The 16,171-nt window shown below is 36.0% G+C and overlaps 1 protein-coding gene across 1 annotated transcript; it reads left to right on the plus strand.

The window, feature by feature from the left end:
• The first annotated feature begins 9,403 nt into the window (after window positions 1–9,403).
• Window positions 9,404–15,810, plus strand: LOC141824257 (transcription initiation factor TFIID subunit 5-like). The gene is made up of 9 exons (XM_074711515.1): window positions 9,404–9,644; window positions 10,552–10,633; window positions 11,603–11,681; window positions 11,797–11,894; window positions 12,001–12,057; window positions 13,086–13,173; window positions 13,311–13,417; window positions 14,932–15,030; window positions 15,640–15,810. Exons 1-9 carry the CDS (start codon window positions 9,511–9,513, stop codon window positions 15,808–15,810), a joined length of 915 nt encoding a protein of 304 aa, XP_074567616.1. The 5' UTR covers window positions 9,404–9,510.
• Window positions 15,811–16,171: the final 361 nt, after the last annotated feature.

Below are 16,171 nucleotides of genomic sequence, written 5' to 3' on the forward strand. Positions count from 1 at the left end.
CTCCCAACCCTTTGTCATAGGCATAAAATGTAATTTCACAAACTTTGAGGGGTAAAATGAACTTGTTAGAAACTTAAGTGGGGTAAATTGAAATGCTTTTCTTCCTTTGTTCTTATTAACCTTTACCAACTCACGGCACATGTTTGCTGATAATAAAAGGAAGGTGTGGCCGGGATTTGATTTAGCATGACCAATGAAGAATGTGCTGGTGTGAGCTGGCGGTGAGGGGTCCCCACCCCCTCGGTGCTCTTCTCTTCTCCTCTCGATCCCACACTTTGGTCCTGTCCATCAGACCCACAGCATTCCGATTTTACTCGAAGAAACATCCGATGTACAAAGACGATGACTTAATACTTGGGTAGCTTCTTCTTCAGTAGTAGATATTCTTCCATTTTTGGATGAGAAACTTGTAGAATTTACGACGGTAAACTCCATAAATTTATGCTAATTTTACAATGGGCCTTGGAAGTGAAAACAAAATAGAGACGTCGGCCGTTCCTGGTAGAATAACTAAAAATATAGGCAAATAATGGATTGACTTTACATCAGATATATTTGCATTACATTAATAGACTAGATACATCGGCAGGCAAGCGATCAATTGTGGCCTACTTTTTGCCGAAAAAGAAGGAGAGGAGAGGAAAAAGGAGGAAGAAATGAGAAAAGTTTTACTATTTCTAAAGTGGTCCCTTCGATATAATTAAGTTCCTAATTTGATGCCTGCTTAATTAAACTATGTATCACTAAATTAAAGAAAAGGCTTTCATCCAGCTATGTGTATAACACGATTGAATGAAACGAAATGAAATGAAATGAGGGTCGCGTCCTTGCAGCTTAATTCTGTTTCAGGTCAAAGCTCGCATTCAAGAGGAATAAATTAGTAGATTAATTAGTTAATTACTTTGATAGGCATATTAAAATTGAAAATATTCGAATTGCTCGACTCACCAACTAAACACTCGACTTTGGTTCCTAACAATGTGGATATCCCAACTACTTGGGTTTGTTTACTGGAATGAGAGGAATAAAATATCAACGACATTGAAAGTGCAAGTAAAAGAAAATTGATAGTATGAGAGAAGCAAGAATATATAATAACAAAACAAGAGTCGTCACTCGTAGAAAGAGTGAAGGTGGCGATCAACATCTAACAACCTTTCGTCCAATTATATATATATATATATATATATATATATATATATATATATATATATATATATATATATATATATATATATATATATATACAGAAGGGCTATCCTGAGCACCGATCTCTTGAGCACCCGTGAGCACCTCCATCCTGACCGTTCATCCGATCGCGCGCTAACGCTCAGCCGTCCAAAAATTGCGATTGAACAGTGTTTCTCCTCGGACCTCCGCCGCTTCTCGCCGCCCGTTCATCGTCGTCCGACCACCGTTGGCTGCCGGATCGGACCCGTTGGAACCGCAACTCGCCGGCGGTCCGGCGGTGGCCGGATTCCGGCCGCGATTTGGCCGGAATCCGGCCGGATTTCGGCCGGAATCGGCCAACAGACACTGTTATCCGATTCCGGCCGTGATTTGGCCGGAATCCGGCCGATTTCGGCCGGAATCGGACAACAGTGTCTGTTGGCCGATTCCGGCCGAAATCCGGCCGGATTCCGGCCGAAATCCGGCCGGATTCCGGCCGAAATCCGGCCGGATTCCGGCCGAAATCCGGCCGGATTCCGGCCGAAATCCGGCCGGATTCCGGCCGAATCACGGCCGGAGACCGGCCGCGGTCGACGCCCGGCGCCGGGCGCATCGATCGCGGCCGGTCTCCGGCCGCGATTCGGCCGGAATCCGCTCGAATTCCGGGCGACAGCGGCGCCAGCCACTGCTGCCGTGTTTCGGCCGGAATTTCGGCCGGATTCCGGCCCAATCCGGCCGAAATTCGATGCCGGAATGTGCGCCGTCGAGTTGCGGTTCCAACGGATCCGGTCCGGCTGCCGGCGGTGGTCGGACGGCGATGAACGGGCGGTGAAAGCAAGTGAACATCGGAGGAGTGCGCACGCGGCACGTACGAATCCGGTGCTCAGGATAGACGAACTGTATATATATATATACACACACATGATCGTAATTTACTGTGCTACTATGGTAGAACGTGGAAGTAAAGTGATAATAGAGAAAATTATGATGTAAGAGCTAGCATGTGACATATAATTTAAATAGGCTAGGGAATAGCTAGATTGAGCAGAATCTAACTAGCCTAAGGACGTGTGGGTCCACCCCCCCCCCCCCCCCCCCCCCCCCCATTTAGGTTTCTTGCCTTTGTCATGCAATGGCGTGTTAACTAGTTTCATGGATGAAGTGGGAGTGGAGGGAGAGGTTTCACAAAAGAAGGGAATAGAAGGTGGCTTTTTGGCACGGACCTTGTGCCCTCTATGATTCTTCCTCCTTTAGCCATTCCTTCTCCATTATTTTGTCGAATCAAAAGCACTCCTCTAATTATCTACATCATCAAAAGAATATTTCTCTTTTAAAAGTAATAAAAAAAGAAATCTCATCTCAGAGTAATTTTAATTAAAATTATATCATCTTAAAGTAAATTTGACCTACAAATCAAATTATGAATAAGTCTTTTTATATTATGGAAATAATAACTCGAGTTAGATTTTCCTATGATGAGATGAAAAATTTAGGACGTTGACTTATTCAAATTTACTATTCAAATTTACTATGTGGGGGAATCAAGAATTGGAAGGAAAAAGGACAAATTCTACTTAAGTTTATGATAGGATGCTTTTAGATTGAAATGGATGGAAGAAAGCAAATTCTATTCCCTCTAAATTAACAAGATTAATTAATTTGTTTTTCTTTAAAAAGAATATGTAATTAAATGCTCACTGAATTAAATAGCTACTGACTTTTAATAAACTCATAATTTCTTCTGTCAATGAGGCGGAGAGGGTGGTCAAGCTAATCGAGACAATTAATTTATCAACCTATAAAATTAGTTGAACCGATTAATTTAATTAGTCTAGCTAAGATCATCATGTTAGTTGTGCTATTAATTCAGTTGGACCATGTGATCAAGTCAGATCAATCACCCAAATAAGAACAATCGAGTTAGTCAAGACGACTAATTTCGTGTCGATCTATTCGAGCATATTGATAAATCTAAATAAGTCGATTGATTTAGATGATCTAACCGTCTCATTAATTGGATAAAAATTGTTGATGAATTAAATTGGATAATTAAGTTTGGTCAGATAATTATTCTAAAAGTGTGTTTTTTAAATAAAAACTATTTTATCAAATATTTTATTAAAGTTAAATATTTATAAAAGAATGCAATTCTAATTATTATTTATGTTTTAATTTATATATTTTTATTCAGTAAAAAAATAAAACGAAATAAGGTTTATTTTCTGGCGACAAAAACAACGGAAAGGCAAAGAGAGAGCGGACAGGGTCCACACTCACGTGGCTTGGCTGTCGTGCTTTTGTACGGGACCCACGTGGTTAGGGACCCCACCATGCGCTTGACGCTCCAATCATTATTACAACTTTTCTTGTGTTCACGGCGCATGCTCACGATCAATTCAATCCAAAATTATTTCCAAAAAAGAAAAAAAAAATTCAAGCTATATATATAATTTAAATAATTTAACGCAGTCTACTTTTTAAAACATTTACTTTTTATTAATCAAAGAGTATATTCATTTTTTAAAATTATTTTCCTTTTTAAATATAAAATAAAACAAACTATTCATTGTGAAATTCTCGTGACTAAGAGGCTCATTGTGCTTCTCGTGATTTCGTAGCTAGGGGTTGCGACAGATTTGATCTCGATTTAAATTTGATTGCAATTAATATTTATGATTGCAATCATAAATATTGCAATCGTGACTATAATTTTACCGTCTAATCGGGTTATGATCAAATAATCATGGACCTCAATCGTATTAATTAGTTCAAGCAGCAAGCGAAAATTCCACATCAATATTGATAGTCAATTTTTATTTATTTATATTTGTTTAAGGTGAAGATAATTTTAAAAATAAGTGCTCATACAAACAAAATAAAAGTTGAGGTGCTTTTTTTATTTATTTTTAAAAGTTGTGATAAGTTGAGTATTTTAAAACCCATTAAATTCGTTTATAAACAATCATAAAATTTTGGATTATCGCGTGCGAATAAAACAAATTCGATTTATTATTATTATTATACAAATATGATTCGTACACCATCATGAAATCTGATGCATGATGACGTGGCATACGCTGGATCTGTACATTTGTATCGTGTTTCTCCGTACAAATACATTGAATGAGATGAAGCCGTTTTATGGAAACAGGATTATTTGTTTGCTTGTGATGATCATTTGTAGTTTTTCGATTTAATTTTTCATAAATGATTATAACACTGACCATGTGAAACTATTAGGATGATAAATTTTATCTTTTATAAGATCACTTGTGGTTAGTTTTTAGGTGAAGACCTCTTTCTGGCATTTTGATTCAGTATCTTCTTGAACTTCCACTTTGATGCTGTGTTTACCTTGTCTTGGGAGAAGGGAGGGAGAAGATGAAGAAATTAATTGGAGGGAAAGGAAAATCGAGGGAAAGAGATAAGAATTTTCTTTGTGTTATTTATTTTAAAAAAAGGAAAGTTAATGAGAAATGAGGACGTTGACATAGATGACTTGAAGGTAGGTAGATGGAAATGAGTATATCAATATTAAGATTATAAAGAGAATGTGAATTACTTTATCTCGATGTTAAAATTAATTGATAGTTACTTACTAAAATAACTTTAAAACAATATAATATTGATTTTTTTTTTACAAAAAAAACTGAACAAGAAATAAAACAAAGTAGTTGGTGGTTAGGATATATTTAATTTGGTAACCATTCCAATTTAATCGAACTAACCCTTTCACTCCATTTCATTTATGACTAACCTTAGGTTTTATTAATTAAGGGTTATGCTAATCGACATCACTTTTTGGTGAGTAACTAAAACCATTGTTGTGATTCAAACACGGCAACAAACATATAGATATAGAGATAAAGTGATAGATCCTCTTGAAGGAAGCTACTCACTAGGATCATGACATTCCAAAGCTAAATCCTTCAAAGGCAATCTTTAGATCATATAATACTTGAATAATTTTATGTAAGAATCGAGAATTACTTTTAATCAAAAAATTATAAATCAAATTAAAAAAAAGACTCCAATGCAAATAGTTGTAGAAATCTCTATTAGTCATCGACAATGATGTGCCTTTTAATACTAATAAGATTCCATTATTAACGTCTAATACAACAAGTATATGCTATCCAACACGACAATGCCTTGGAGTCTATAGTCTATATGAGCTCGATTGAAATCCTATTTTTACTCAACATTCACACAATTGAATTTGAATAAAATCGGCCTCATCCCCCTCTCTATACAAAACTATAAATTTAGTTCACTAGCATAATCCTTTGGTATGGTCAAATTAAATTAGTTAGTTGCTATTAGGAGTAGATGACTTTTAATGTAATTCATGGCGATCTTTTTTTATTATTCTTCTTGTATTAATTATAGTCGCTATTACATAAAATGACCTTTAGAGTATGTTATACAATGTCAAATTAAAAGGGCAATTTGTGAGTTTTCTCAAAGCAAATAATGTTTAACTCCAATTCAGTGCGGTTGAACCAAATTTCGAGTTTTGATCGGTTTGGGTGGATGCTACTTTGCAAATTCTTTCACATCCATTGGGTTGATTAATATGTAATTTGATGATGATTGAGCAACTAATAAAAGGCTTCTTTAGGTGAAAAAGAAAAAGGTTGACAATGAAGTATGATTGTTGTTAAATATATAACGCGTATAGTTTGGTAGGAATAAGATTTTTCTTGTTCTTGATGCTCTATTTTACCACTATCATTTTTTATTACATTGTTTCAATTTAAAGTTTGGGTTGTTATTTTTTATTTACTTTCTAATGGCATTTTAAATTTTCATTGGAGATAAATTTCAATAAAGTTTGGATATATAAGTAAACCAAAATGATACAAGTAAAAACAGAGTATTCACATAGAGAATTAGCTAGAACTTTGGCCGTGACTAGAGATGAAGATCTTAATTGACAAATCTCCTATTCCTATAAACCCAACAAATTGATGATTAAAGTTGTGGTGGACTCACCTCATCCACCATTTTCACACGACCCTACTTTCCACGCCTTAATTTGGAAGCTTATCTATATATATGTCAGAACATGGCCAAATCCTTAATTAATGCAAATATGTGGAACAATTATATGACTCTTCCTAGTCTAAACTGATATATATATATCATTTGCAATCACTACAACCTTAAGCTATAGAAACAATCAACAAACTAGAAAGTTGCATTCACCACTCGAAAGATAGAAACTGCAAAGTCGCTCATGAACTTCCCCACTTGTTAGGAGTGCCATTAGGTTAGGTCTATAAGCGCAGTTTAGCAATCCACTGGTTTCCTCCCTTATTTGCTTCAGCCAGATATATGTAAGGTTAGTGAGAGCTGAAAAGGGATGATTTAAGTGAATTATTGTGTAGTACTTGCTTAGTCCTGAGACTGGGGAAGGGCAAAGAGACCAGGAAAAGGAAAACCTGGCTCTCTACCGGTGCGGGGACCTTTTCCAGGCCCAAAATCAATGATGGCTTTCGTCCCTGCTGCTATTCTGCAACACTCAGCCGTTTCAGAGCCACGTTAATGTAAAATGTCAAGTACACACACACACACAATAAAAAACTGGGGGGACATAGAGAACCTGGATCAGAGACAGGAGCAGGACCTTTGATGTGACTTTTCAGTGGAAGAAGTGGACATCCACAGTCTCTTAATGTATCTTCTTGATCAGCAAAACTTGAATGATACACCTGCCATGTGACCATGTGATTAAACTCATACCCAATGAACACTTGATGCAACTTCTTTGCATGGGACATTTGAATATATAGGACCATGATTTTAGAGAAGAAGTCAAAACAAACAATCAATAGTTCATATTGGTTTGGTTCTGCGCAAAACTTCTTTCTTTTACATTTGTAGAAATCATATTACATAAGCTTGTGTTGTTCTTTATTTTATTTGTTTTTTATTTTTTATACTTCTTCAGTTTTTTTATGAATTTAAATTTATAGTCTCTCTAGTCCAGTTGTACCATGAGCATCTCAGAGCACATTATGATCCCTCAGAGAAAATTAATACTTAGCAATATTTTCTACGTGAGTGCACTCCTATCCAGGCTAGCTTTGTTCAAAACCACATGTTTCCATCATACAAAGAAACCTCGTGACACCAAAAAGAATAGTTTTGAGCATACTTGCACATGAAGCTACACAAATTTGCATACCAAACCTTAGATTAACATAGTATTGATATTCTGATTTGGCCACTGAAATTCATACAATGGAGTGTGTGAACCTCCAACACAACCATCACATGTTGAACTCATCAAGATAAGTCTCAACATCATTTATTCTGAGTCATCATAGTTGATAATTGTGGTTTCACACTTATAAAATCAAGCTTTTATTGAATCACCTAATGCCCTTTATAGTATTTAAGGTCAGAACCATGAGGTATGCATATGAATAAATTCAACAGTAGAATGCATATTTATGAATATATGGAACTAAATTTCGGCAACAAATTTCCATTCACAATTAACAAGCTGATGCGAAGGCACATAGATCCTCATCACAAGCTTGACAAATCATTTACTAATATGAGTCCGTTTCAAAACCGCCTACCTCTAGACTTTATATCCCTTGGTCGATTTTAGTCATATAGAACAATGGTCCCAATGACAAGCCTGAATCTTATTCATCGAGAATTACAATAAAAGGCATGAGGCTACTCTTCATGAGGCTACTCTTCTGTTTTAGAGACTGGATCCCTCCAGCAGAAACATTCAGGAAATACCTTCTTATAGATTATACATTCCTATACCAAGTGAAATTGGTGCCTTCTTCAGAATATATACAAAGGAGTATAATTGTTTGGCATATCAGTTGCCTGCAGCTATGTTTTGACTGATTGCAGTCCAACAGCTTGCATTGCACAGAAACAAACACACACACAATCTTATTCTATCCAAGAGAAAGGATCATCTCCAAACATTAATATCTACAGTAAACACATGAGAAGTTGTCTAGGTATGCACGAATAACATCCCATCCTAATAATGTAGTTGTATCTTCCAAAAGGTCCTTATGCAAATCTCAATTTCATGCACTACCAGAGATTCAGTATAATTGATAGTAACATTTATAATTCTCTCTTTGGAATCTACATGTTATACAGCTGATAGAAAGAGAGGCAGTGAAAATGATAAAATCCTTGTTCTTCCAGCAGAGTTCATACTTTGTATACATTTAAAAATGAAGGGTGTTAAACATCAAAGAGAGAATACTGATAGGGTGTTGTTATCATCAGAATGTACATCAATGTTACACACTCATAAGGTGTTGTTATACATTATTATAAATTGATGTCTCTGTCTTACGAGTAATTACTCACAAGCGGCCTTGTAACACCAAGAATCTCTATCTCAAAAGTTTGCCTTCAAGCCAATAGTAGTGCTAAATTAGATCTCAGGATTTTTTTTTCATAGGAACAAATAAAAAACTTCTGATTCATCCGAAGATTAAAATAAGTGGAAAAGAGTACCATTCTTTTCCTCGATCGGGTTCAAGCTTCGTCAGTATCGGACGAAGGGTGCAGGAAACCACAGCGAGGGACGAACAATAAGGTTACAAAAACAGTTCCAGTGGAGAAGAAGCTGATCTCACAATGTAAGCAACGTAGCTGGATGACCCACCCAATCAGGTAACTCGATCCGAAAAATGGTTGGTAAACTCGGCCGATCCCGATACGAAACAGACGAGTTGGATAAGGATCGGCGTTGGCTGATCTGATTCCCAGCGAATTCTCGACCACAGACCGATAGTGCTTCAAATCTTTAGGAATTCAACGTCAGTTGATGATGAAATCGGTCGAAATCTTCCGGAAAAAAGAGTAGAAATCGGTTAAAGCGGCTGCCGGTAGCGAGGTGGAGTTGCGTCGAGATCCACCGTGGCTGCTGGAGCGAGGAGGAGAAGGGTCACCTAGCGGCGTTCTGCTAGGGTAGCAGCCGCGTGCGTTTCCGCCTTTCCGGACGCCGATGTACAAGGAGGGGCGAGTTCTAACGGTTATGATATTTTTAAGTTTAAGTATATAAATAGTAAAAGTTAAGCGTGAAGTACGATAAAAATAAATGTTAAACCATGAACGGTAAAGTGAAAATTCGATAAATATTTGAGGCAAAATGATATTTCCTCAAATAAAAATAGTAAAAGTTTTTGTGATGATTATGTCCGTCTGCAATCTCTTTGTTTAACGAATCCATCAATCACCCTGTTTGCGGGTAGTTGCGAGAGCCGTGACTGAGGTCGAAACCCCTTCCCCAAACCCTAGCGGTCCTTTGGCTCCGGTTTTCTGCCGTAGCTTGCGTGTTTGCTAATGGAGGACGAAGAGATCAAGAAGACGGTGGTAGCTTACTTAAGCAAGAAGGGCTACACGAAAGCCGACCTGGCCCTTCAGGAAGAGCAGAATAACGTCTCCGCGTCTCCGAGCTCCGATCACTTTGTCTCCAGGTTGTGCAAGCTAAGCTCGCCTCCTCGTTTTTTCTTAGTGTTTTGATTCAGCAACAATTTCTTAACGCTGCCATTTATAGCTAAAAGATGTCGACAATGTAACTGGTATTTCAAATATTCATGAAGTTCCGATACTGCATTGCTTGGGATATGAAAATTTTCCTCTTTTGATCCTCTTGTTTGTGTGAGAAATACTGGTGCTTGGATGTGAAAATTGAATCATATCGCTGGGTAGAGGAAGAGAATAACGTTCTGAGTCTCACAGGAGACGCTTGCTTCTCTCTCTTTACTCTGTTGAACTTAGAGTATTTATCATTTTATTCAGCACTCATTACCTTTTCACTTCCCATCAAGCTCTTGCCAATAGTGTGCATTCAGGATGGAAAATCTGTGTTGCAAAATCAGTTTTATAAAGATTAAGTACGTCTGCACAAAGTGATGTTATAAAGTCCATGAAATTATTTATAGGTGGTAATGCAGCCTGTTTTGATTGAGGATTATGTAGAGAAGATAATAAATGGAACCTTTGTTTTTTTCTACCTTCTCCATTGTATATGTCATACCTGTTCGTATATTCCCTTGTCTCCCTTCCCTTACAATCTCTAGTACAAGCCTGAAACAATAATGGATTCTTTTACTTTGTAAGAAACCCTGGGAATACATTTTTTTAAATCTTAAAAGTGGTAAAGGCTTGAATATATTTTGCAATTTACCCTATCTAGAATTGACTCGAATGGATTAAATATTGTTAATTTAGCTATTTGTTGAATAATCAAGATAGCTCTTCTTCAACACAAAATATATCTTATGTGATTTTGGATGATATTGGATGCATCTTCATTTCTCTTTGCCACTACATCATGTTTTTTCCCAGTCTTATGCATCTAATATTAACTATTCTTTACAGAGTAGAAAACGATCCAAAACGATATAATGATGGTTATAGCAAGCTGCGTTCGTTGGCATATAATTCGCGTGACTTATACAAGGTAAATAATCAATTATATAGTTAGAAAATAGCAATATGTGAATGAGTGCTGCCTACAAGTTGGAGTTACTTCATATACTGACTTACTGAGTTTGTTTCTTAGGACTTAGGCAATGGGATATGCTTTTAAGGTTAACATATTGCTTCATGTTTTGTGTATTATAGTTTTTGTTAATGGTTCATTGTGGTGTTACTTTTGGATATATACTGTTTTTTCTTATTGGTTAGAATTTAAGATATTTGCAGATACTGTTAAGCTATACAAGTATTTCAACTGTTAAGAGGATCAGTTTTGGGGCAAGTATGTTTTTTTTTGTTTTCCAATACTATGTTCTAACTGGTCTCCAAACTCCTTGATCTAGAACACATGCTATCAGTTTTTCATTTCCTAGCTGGATTATTATCCTTCAGTTCACCCATCTAGAATAGATTATTGTACAGTTTGAGGTTAGCTACATGCATCTGAGAAGCAAGATGCAGAGGATGGGCATGCATCTTTATGTAATTAATGTCTTATGGAAAGGAATGTTGTGAAGTTTGATAACTAGATGTGAGGATGAACATTCTAATTTTTGTTGCATCCCAATCTCAGTGCAAAGGAGATTCAGGTTCTTGACCACTATGACATTCGTATAATATGTTTTTGACCCCTTGCATTGGTCTAGATGTCAAATGGAAATTTGAGCTAGATAGGGTATGTCCATTCAAGAATTTGTTCACATGTATGATTATTGTGAATAAAGTATCTGATGCTTTACACTGCTAATACTTTTTTATTCTAGTTAGCTTAAATTCTCCAGGAAAAAATTTGAATTTTTTTTATTCTGATGTGTTGATTGGAAGATATCATGCTATCTTTTAACTCGTATGGTTGACAATTTATCTAGCCAATTTTTCTGAGTTCTTATTTTGTCTTGATATATTTTTTCTTGGACCAACATCCCCTTTTTTGTACCCTGATCTTCCACAGCATGAGTTGCTTTCTGTACTTTATCCAGTGTACATACACTGTTTTATGGATCTTGTGGCAGGTGGACTTGTACATGAAGGTGCATGTCTTTCTTTAATGCAATTCCTAATTTACAGATAAAAATTGTATTTATTTTTTGTCCTTGAGTTCCAAATTCTATGTTACTGTTTCATGTGGCTGCATGTAACCTGCAGCTCGAATTTTTTTTTGTGCATTCCGTGAAGATCATGAATCTCGACACTTGAGAGAATTACAAAAGCTTGAACGAAGTCTTTCCACCTTAAATTCAGAGGTTATTGTATCTAAAATTTGTAGCTTTAAAATCTTTTTGTTGGCTGGTTAATCTGCTGAGCCTGTTTCTAATAAATATCTATTCATGTGTATGTCTCTTGTAGCAGGAGATGGAATTGGCCCGTCCTTTTAGGCTGAACAAACTGAAAATAAAATTGTGTGAGGTGCAGTTTTGCAACTACTGTAACTTTCTGTACTTAAGTTCCTTACTTTCCTGTTTATTTACTTGTATAGATGTGTGGATGAATCCATTTAATTTTAGACAGCTAAATGTCTAAATCTACTCTGGTGTATTCTGCTAGTATTGTTATTGACCAGCAGTGTGCATATCTTCATCAATGCACCATTCTTTATGTTTGTACTTAAGATCATACAATTCTGATTGTGTGATCAAAACTAGTTGTTCTATGGATGAGCCAACCCTCATGAAGATGCAGCCTTAGATGGCATGAAAAATGCACTGGTAAATGTTCCCAAGCAACAATTCTTAATCCAAGATTGCACAAGGTAGAGCTTCAAATTGAAACACAACAAAAATAAGAAATCATGTGCCCAAATTATTTATGGTTAGCTACATGCCTTATTCTGCTATTGAGTTGTAAAAAATATATAATTTGGTCCGTTAAAGCTTCAACCTAAGTTGTGACAAAGCAAACATTCATAAAAACTCAAGATGGAATCTAAGAAGTTGCTTGCTGTACTTTTTTATTTTTCAATTATTTTTCACTATTTGATCTAGAGGATGCTAGTATGCTATATGCAGAAGCTAAATTTTCAACAACAGGACTTGTACAACAAGGTACTGGCCAATACGAGCCTAATAATCTTGGTATATACAAGGTTGTTAGATTTTTTTTCTTAGTCTCAGGCACAGAAACTGAAGAATTGTTTGTTCCTAATGCCACAGTGCTGGCAAGTAGTTCATATGTTATTATGTTTCTATCATGTTGATCATGTATGTGTTGAGAACTATTTGTCAATTATAGATAAAGCATGAAAAGGGTTCTTCTCTTGTAGCATTTATCTATTTTCTTGTCTATATGTTTCAGATCTTTCCCTTTGTATGCCTGTCTTTTTTTACATTTTGCATATTGCAAGACTTGTCAACAGATGCAAGCCTCTAGTAAGTTTGCAACATTTGGTCTCTTAATTACAAGACGGTGACACTTTGGTCTTCTCTTTGCTCATGCAGTATTCTTATGACCTTCTTCTGCAGTACCTTCAGAAAACACACTCTCTTACCATTCTTGGCATAATAAATGAGCATATTGATTTTGAAGGTACCTCTTCCATTATCCATAAGATTGACATCTTTAGGTTTTATTCAAATGTTATTAATTCTCTTTTCCTTGTTCCATGCTTTTCTTTCTATAGTATTATTTTCCCTAAATGTACTTTTGCACAATTATTTTGGCAGTATACCCTGGGCAGCCCACCACGGTTTCTGACAATGCAGATTTTGCAACTGTTGAGGGTAGAAATAACAATTTTGGCAAACAGATGAATCATAATCTACGCTGGGGGGTAGGTGCTAAACTTTTATTTCTGTAAAAAATACCTGTGCCTTTCTTAATTAGCAAATGAGCCATTTATCATTTTATATGATGAATTACTGGTTTCCATAAGTCGTCCACAATTATAATATTTTCCTTGTGCTGCAATAATTTTAGTGGCTAGGCACTTTGGCATACATTTTCCTATTAGTTTTTTTTTATTTACTTAAGTTAAAAAAAAATCTGATGCATATCGATTTGTAATTAACTTATTCTGAACCAATGATCTTTATATATGTATTATTATAGGGTGACTACGAAAGTTAAGCAACATATGAGTTCTCATATATTTGGCTAGATTCTGTGCAGCATGCTTTTTTCAACTCCATCAAGAGCATCAAATACAAAGTTGCTTTGTTCCTGGTAACAAAGCCAAAGAATGAGGGAGCAGGTTTTATCAACCTGGAGATCCATAATCTAGCTTACTCACCCAGATGCTATTGTTCGAGACAACACTTCCCAAGTGGGCTACTGGAAGGAGCTCTCTCACTGACTTTCCGAATATCTTCTTAGCTTGCAGTTACTCTTTTTTCATCCAAGACTGCCTCAGTCAAGAGAATCAGAAGCAAACATGGAACATCTCCTTCAGTAACCCAGTCTATGCTAACTGTCTCAGTTTCTTTTCCCTGTTCATCACTGAGGACTCTTTGGATACATTGCCTTGGTGCTTCATTTGCTCTCATAGACTCTTGGCTAAATCCACTATTGTAGGGTTGATTGGACAAAAGCAGCTTTGGGGCACCTTTCAAATCCATTTTCTTCACTTGGATTGTGGTGAACAAGAATCTTCATTCCAAAGTTATTCTCACTAGGGTTGACATTCTCTAAAGATGGTCATGCTCCATAGTCATTGTTAATTCAAGTTAATTCATAACCTTGTGATTTGGTGTCCCTTGTCTAGAGTTGGATGGGTCATCCTGTCCACCTCCATCTCCTCAACCATGGAAACTGATGATTTACTCTACTTCATTTCGTAGTTCACGTTACTCTATCACCTCAGTGTTTTTAAAATATTTGGGTAGATGTGGATAATTTGGCTAGAGAAGAGTAACAGAATTTTGCTAATAAACAAGGTTTGACACTGAGACTTATCATTGATTGGCCAGGATCCTCACAGAGAATTCTTGCTGCTCCATTTTTACCTATATACATGCTTTTACATATTACTTTCTTTAATATGTTGGTTTAACATTTGTCTTCCTTGCTTTCAAAAACATGCTATCATATTACTAGGTGTGATATTTATAGTTACGTACTTAGAAGCTGGGCTTCCATGGTAAGATCCATCTAGCATACTCTAAATAGTTTGGACAAGCATGGGTCAATGATGATGATGATACTTGGGAACTGGACTTTCCATATAGTGGTTTTGGTGTATGTTATAACATAATCTTTCCCATGTGACAATGTATTGTTTAACATGCAAATTATTATCTATTTAATCCTGTTTGTTCTTTGATAACGTTTTGGAGTTCTGAGTTGCAGGCACTTGAAGAGACAGAAGAGCAACATCCGGATAAGGCACTTTCAGATTCTGAGAAGGCTGAAAATGGAAACAAAGATGTGAATACTGAAAAAAGCAAGGTAAGTGCTTTAAGAAAAAATAGAGGTTGGGCGTGACCTCTTAATTTTCTCAGTGCCTAATACTTGATGCATAGTTTGGTTTTTCATCTTTGTTGAATTTTTACTAATATGAATTATTGCTAAACTTAATAATGCATTAACATTGATCAAGAAAATGTTGTATATCCATGTTGCAAAATAATGGGTAAAAAAACAAATGAAATATCATTCAATGATTACACAAAAAATTATTGACATAGTGAAGAAATGTTTTTTTTTTATAGTAAAATATTGTAATACATCTAATCAAATTGGTTGATTGAAAAGATAATCGAACCTACAGCTATGCCGTTACTTTGTCCAGTATCTTCTTTGCTATGAACTTTGTGCGTACAGAATCTTGTACATCTGCAAGAAGATGATACGACACTGGCTCTTTTATTTGTGGTTTTGGTCTTTTTTTTGGTTGCTGCTTTACTTAACATATCATTTTAAACTTGGTTTTCCTGGTTGCTATCTCAGTTTTACTGATTAGCATTACATATCACATATCTTCTTCCACTTGCATTTTTTCTCTGCTTTTAATTTGTTCTACACTAGAACTGATTTCATGTAAATTCAATTATTCAGAAGAGGACTTTTGATGTCATACAACAGGGAGTTGCTGTCAGAAGGATTAAAAAGGACAAACTTGTGAGTGCAACAGGGGCAAATGCCCGCTCAGAGACAAGTGCAGTGTCTGCAGCACCACGGATGAAACCAGAACTAACTCTTCCAGCAACGTATGTAAAGATGGTTTGACCTATTATATTTCTTGTATGCTTGAATTTCCTTGTACCAGCAAGTGTTGCTATCCTACCTTTTATTCTTGCTTCTCAATATAAGTAAACTGTAAAAGTTCTCTTCTTTTTTGCATTACATTCAATTTGAATTGAATGGAAGATGTGGCATAAGTTTGTGTTGTTTCATACTCAAGATTTCTATGCATGAGTCTGTCAGATAAGCATATTGTTTTGTTTGATTTATAATTTTCTTGGTCATATCTTATTCAACTAAGCCAACTTGGATTGCTTAAAAACTGTTATAGGGTATTTGAGCATTACAAGATCAATAAGGTCATATATTTGTTGCTTGGTCATATCTTCACTCTGATTCTTGTGAA

The sequence above is a fragment of the Curcuma longa genome, chromosome 1 (genome assembly GCF_044706935.1).
Source record: "Curcuma longa cultivar G26 ecotype Majalengka, Jawa Barat chromosome 1, ITB_CL_G26_1.1, whole genome shotgun sequence".
Classification (NCBI taxonomy): domain Eukaryota; kingdom Viridiplantae; phylum Streptophyta; class Magnoliopsida; order Zingiberales; family Zingiberaceae; genus Curcuma; species Curcuma longa.

Coding starts and splice junctions, on each gene's coding strand:
- LOC141824257 (XM_074711515.1), top strand. CDS start 9,511: ATGGAGGACGAAGAGATCAAGAAGACGGTGGTAGCTTACTTAAGCAAG. Junction 11,682..11,796: donor AGGTGGACTTGTACATGAAG/GTGCATGTCTTT, acceptor TGTAACCTGCAG/CTCGAATTTTTTTTTGTGCA. Junction 13,174..13,310: donor TGAGCATATTGATTTTGAAG/GTACCTCTTCCA, acceptor TTATTTTGGCAG/TATACCCTGGGCAGCCCACC.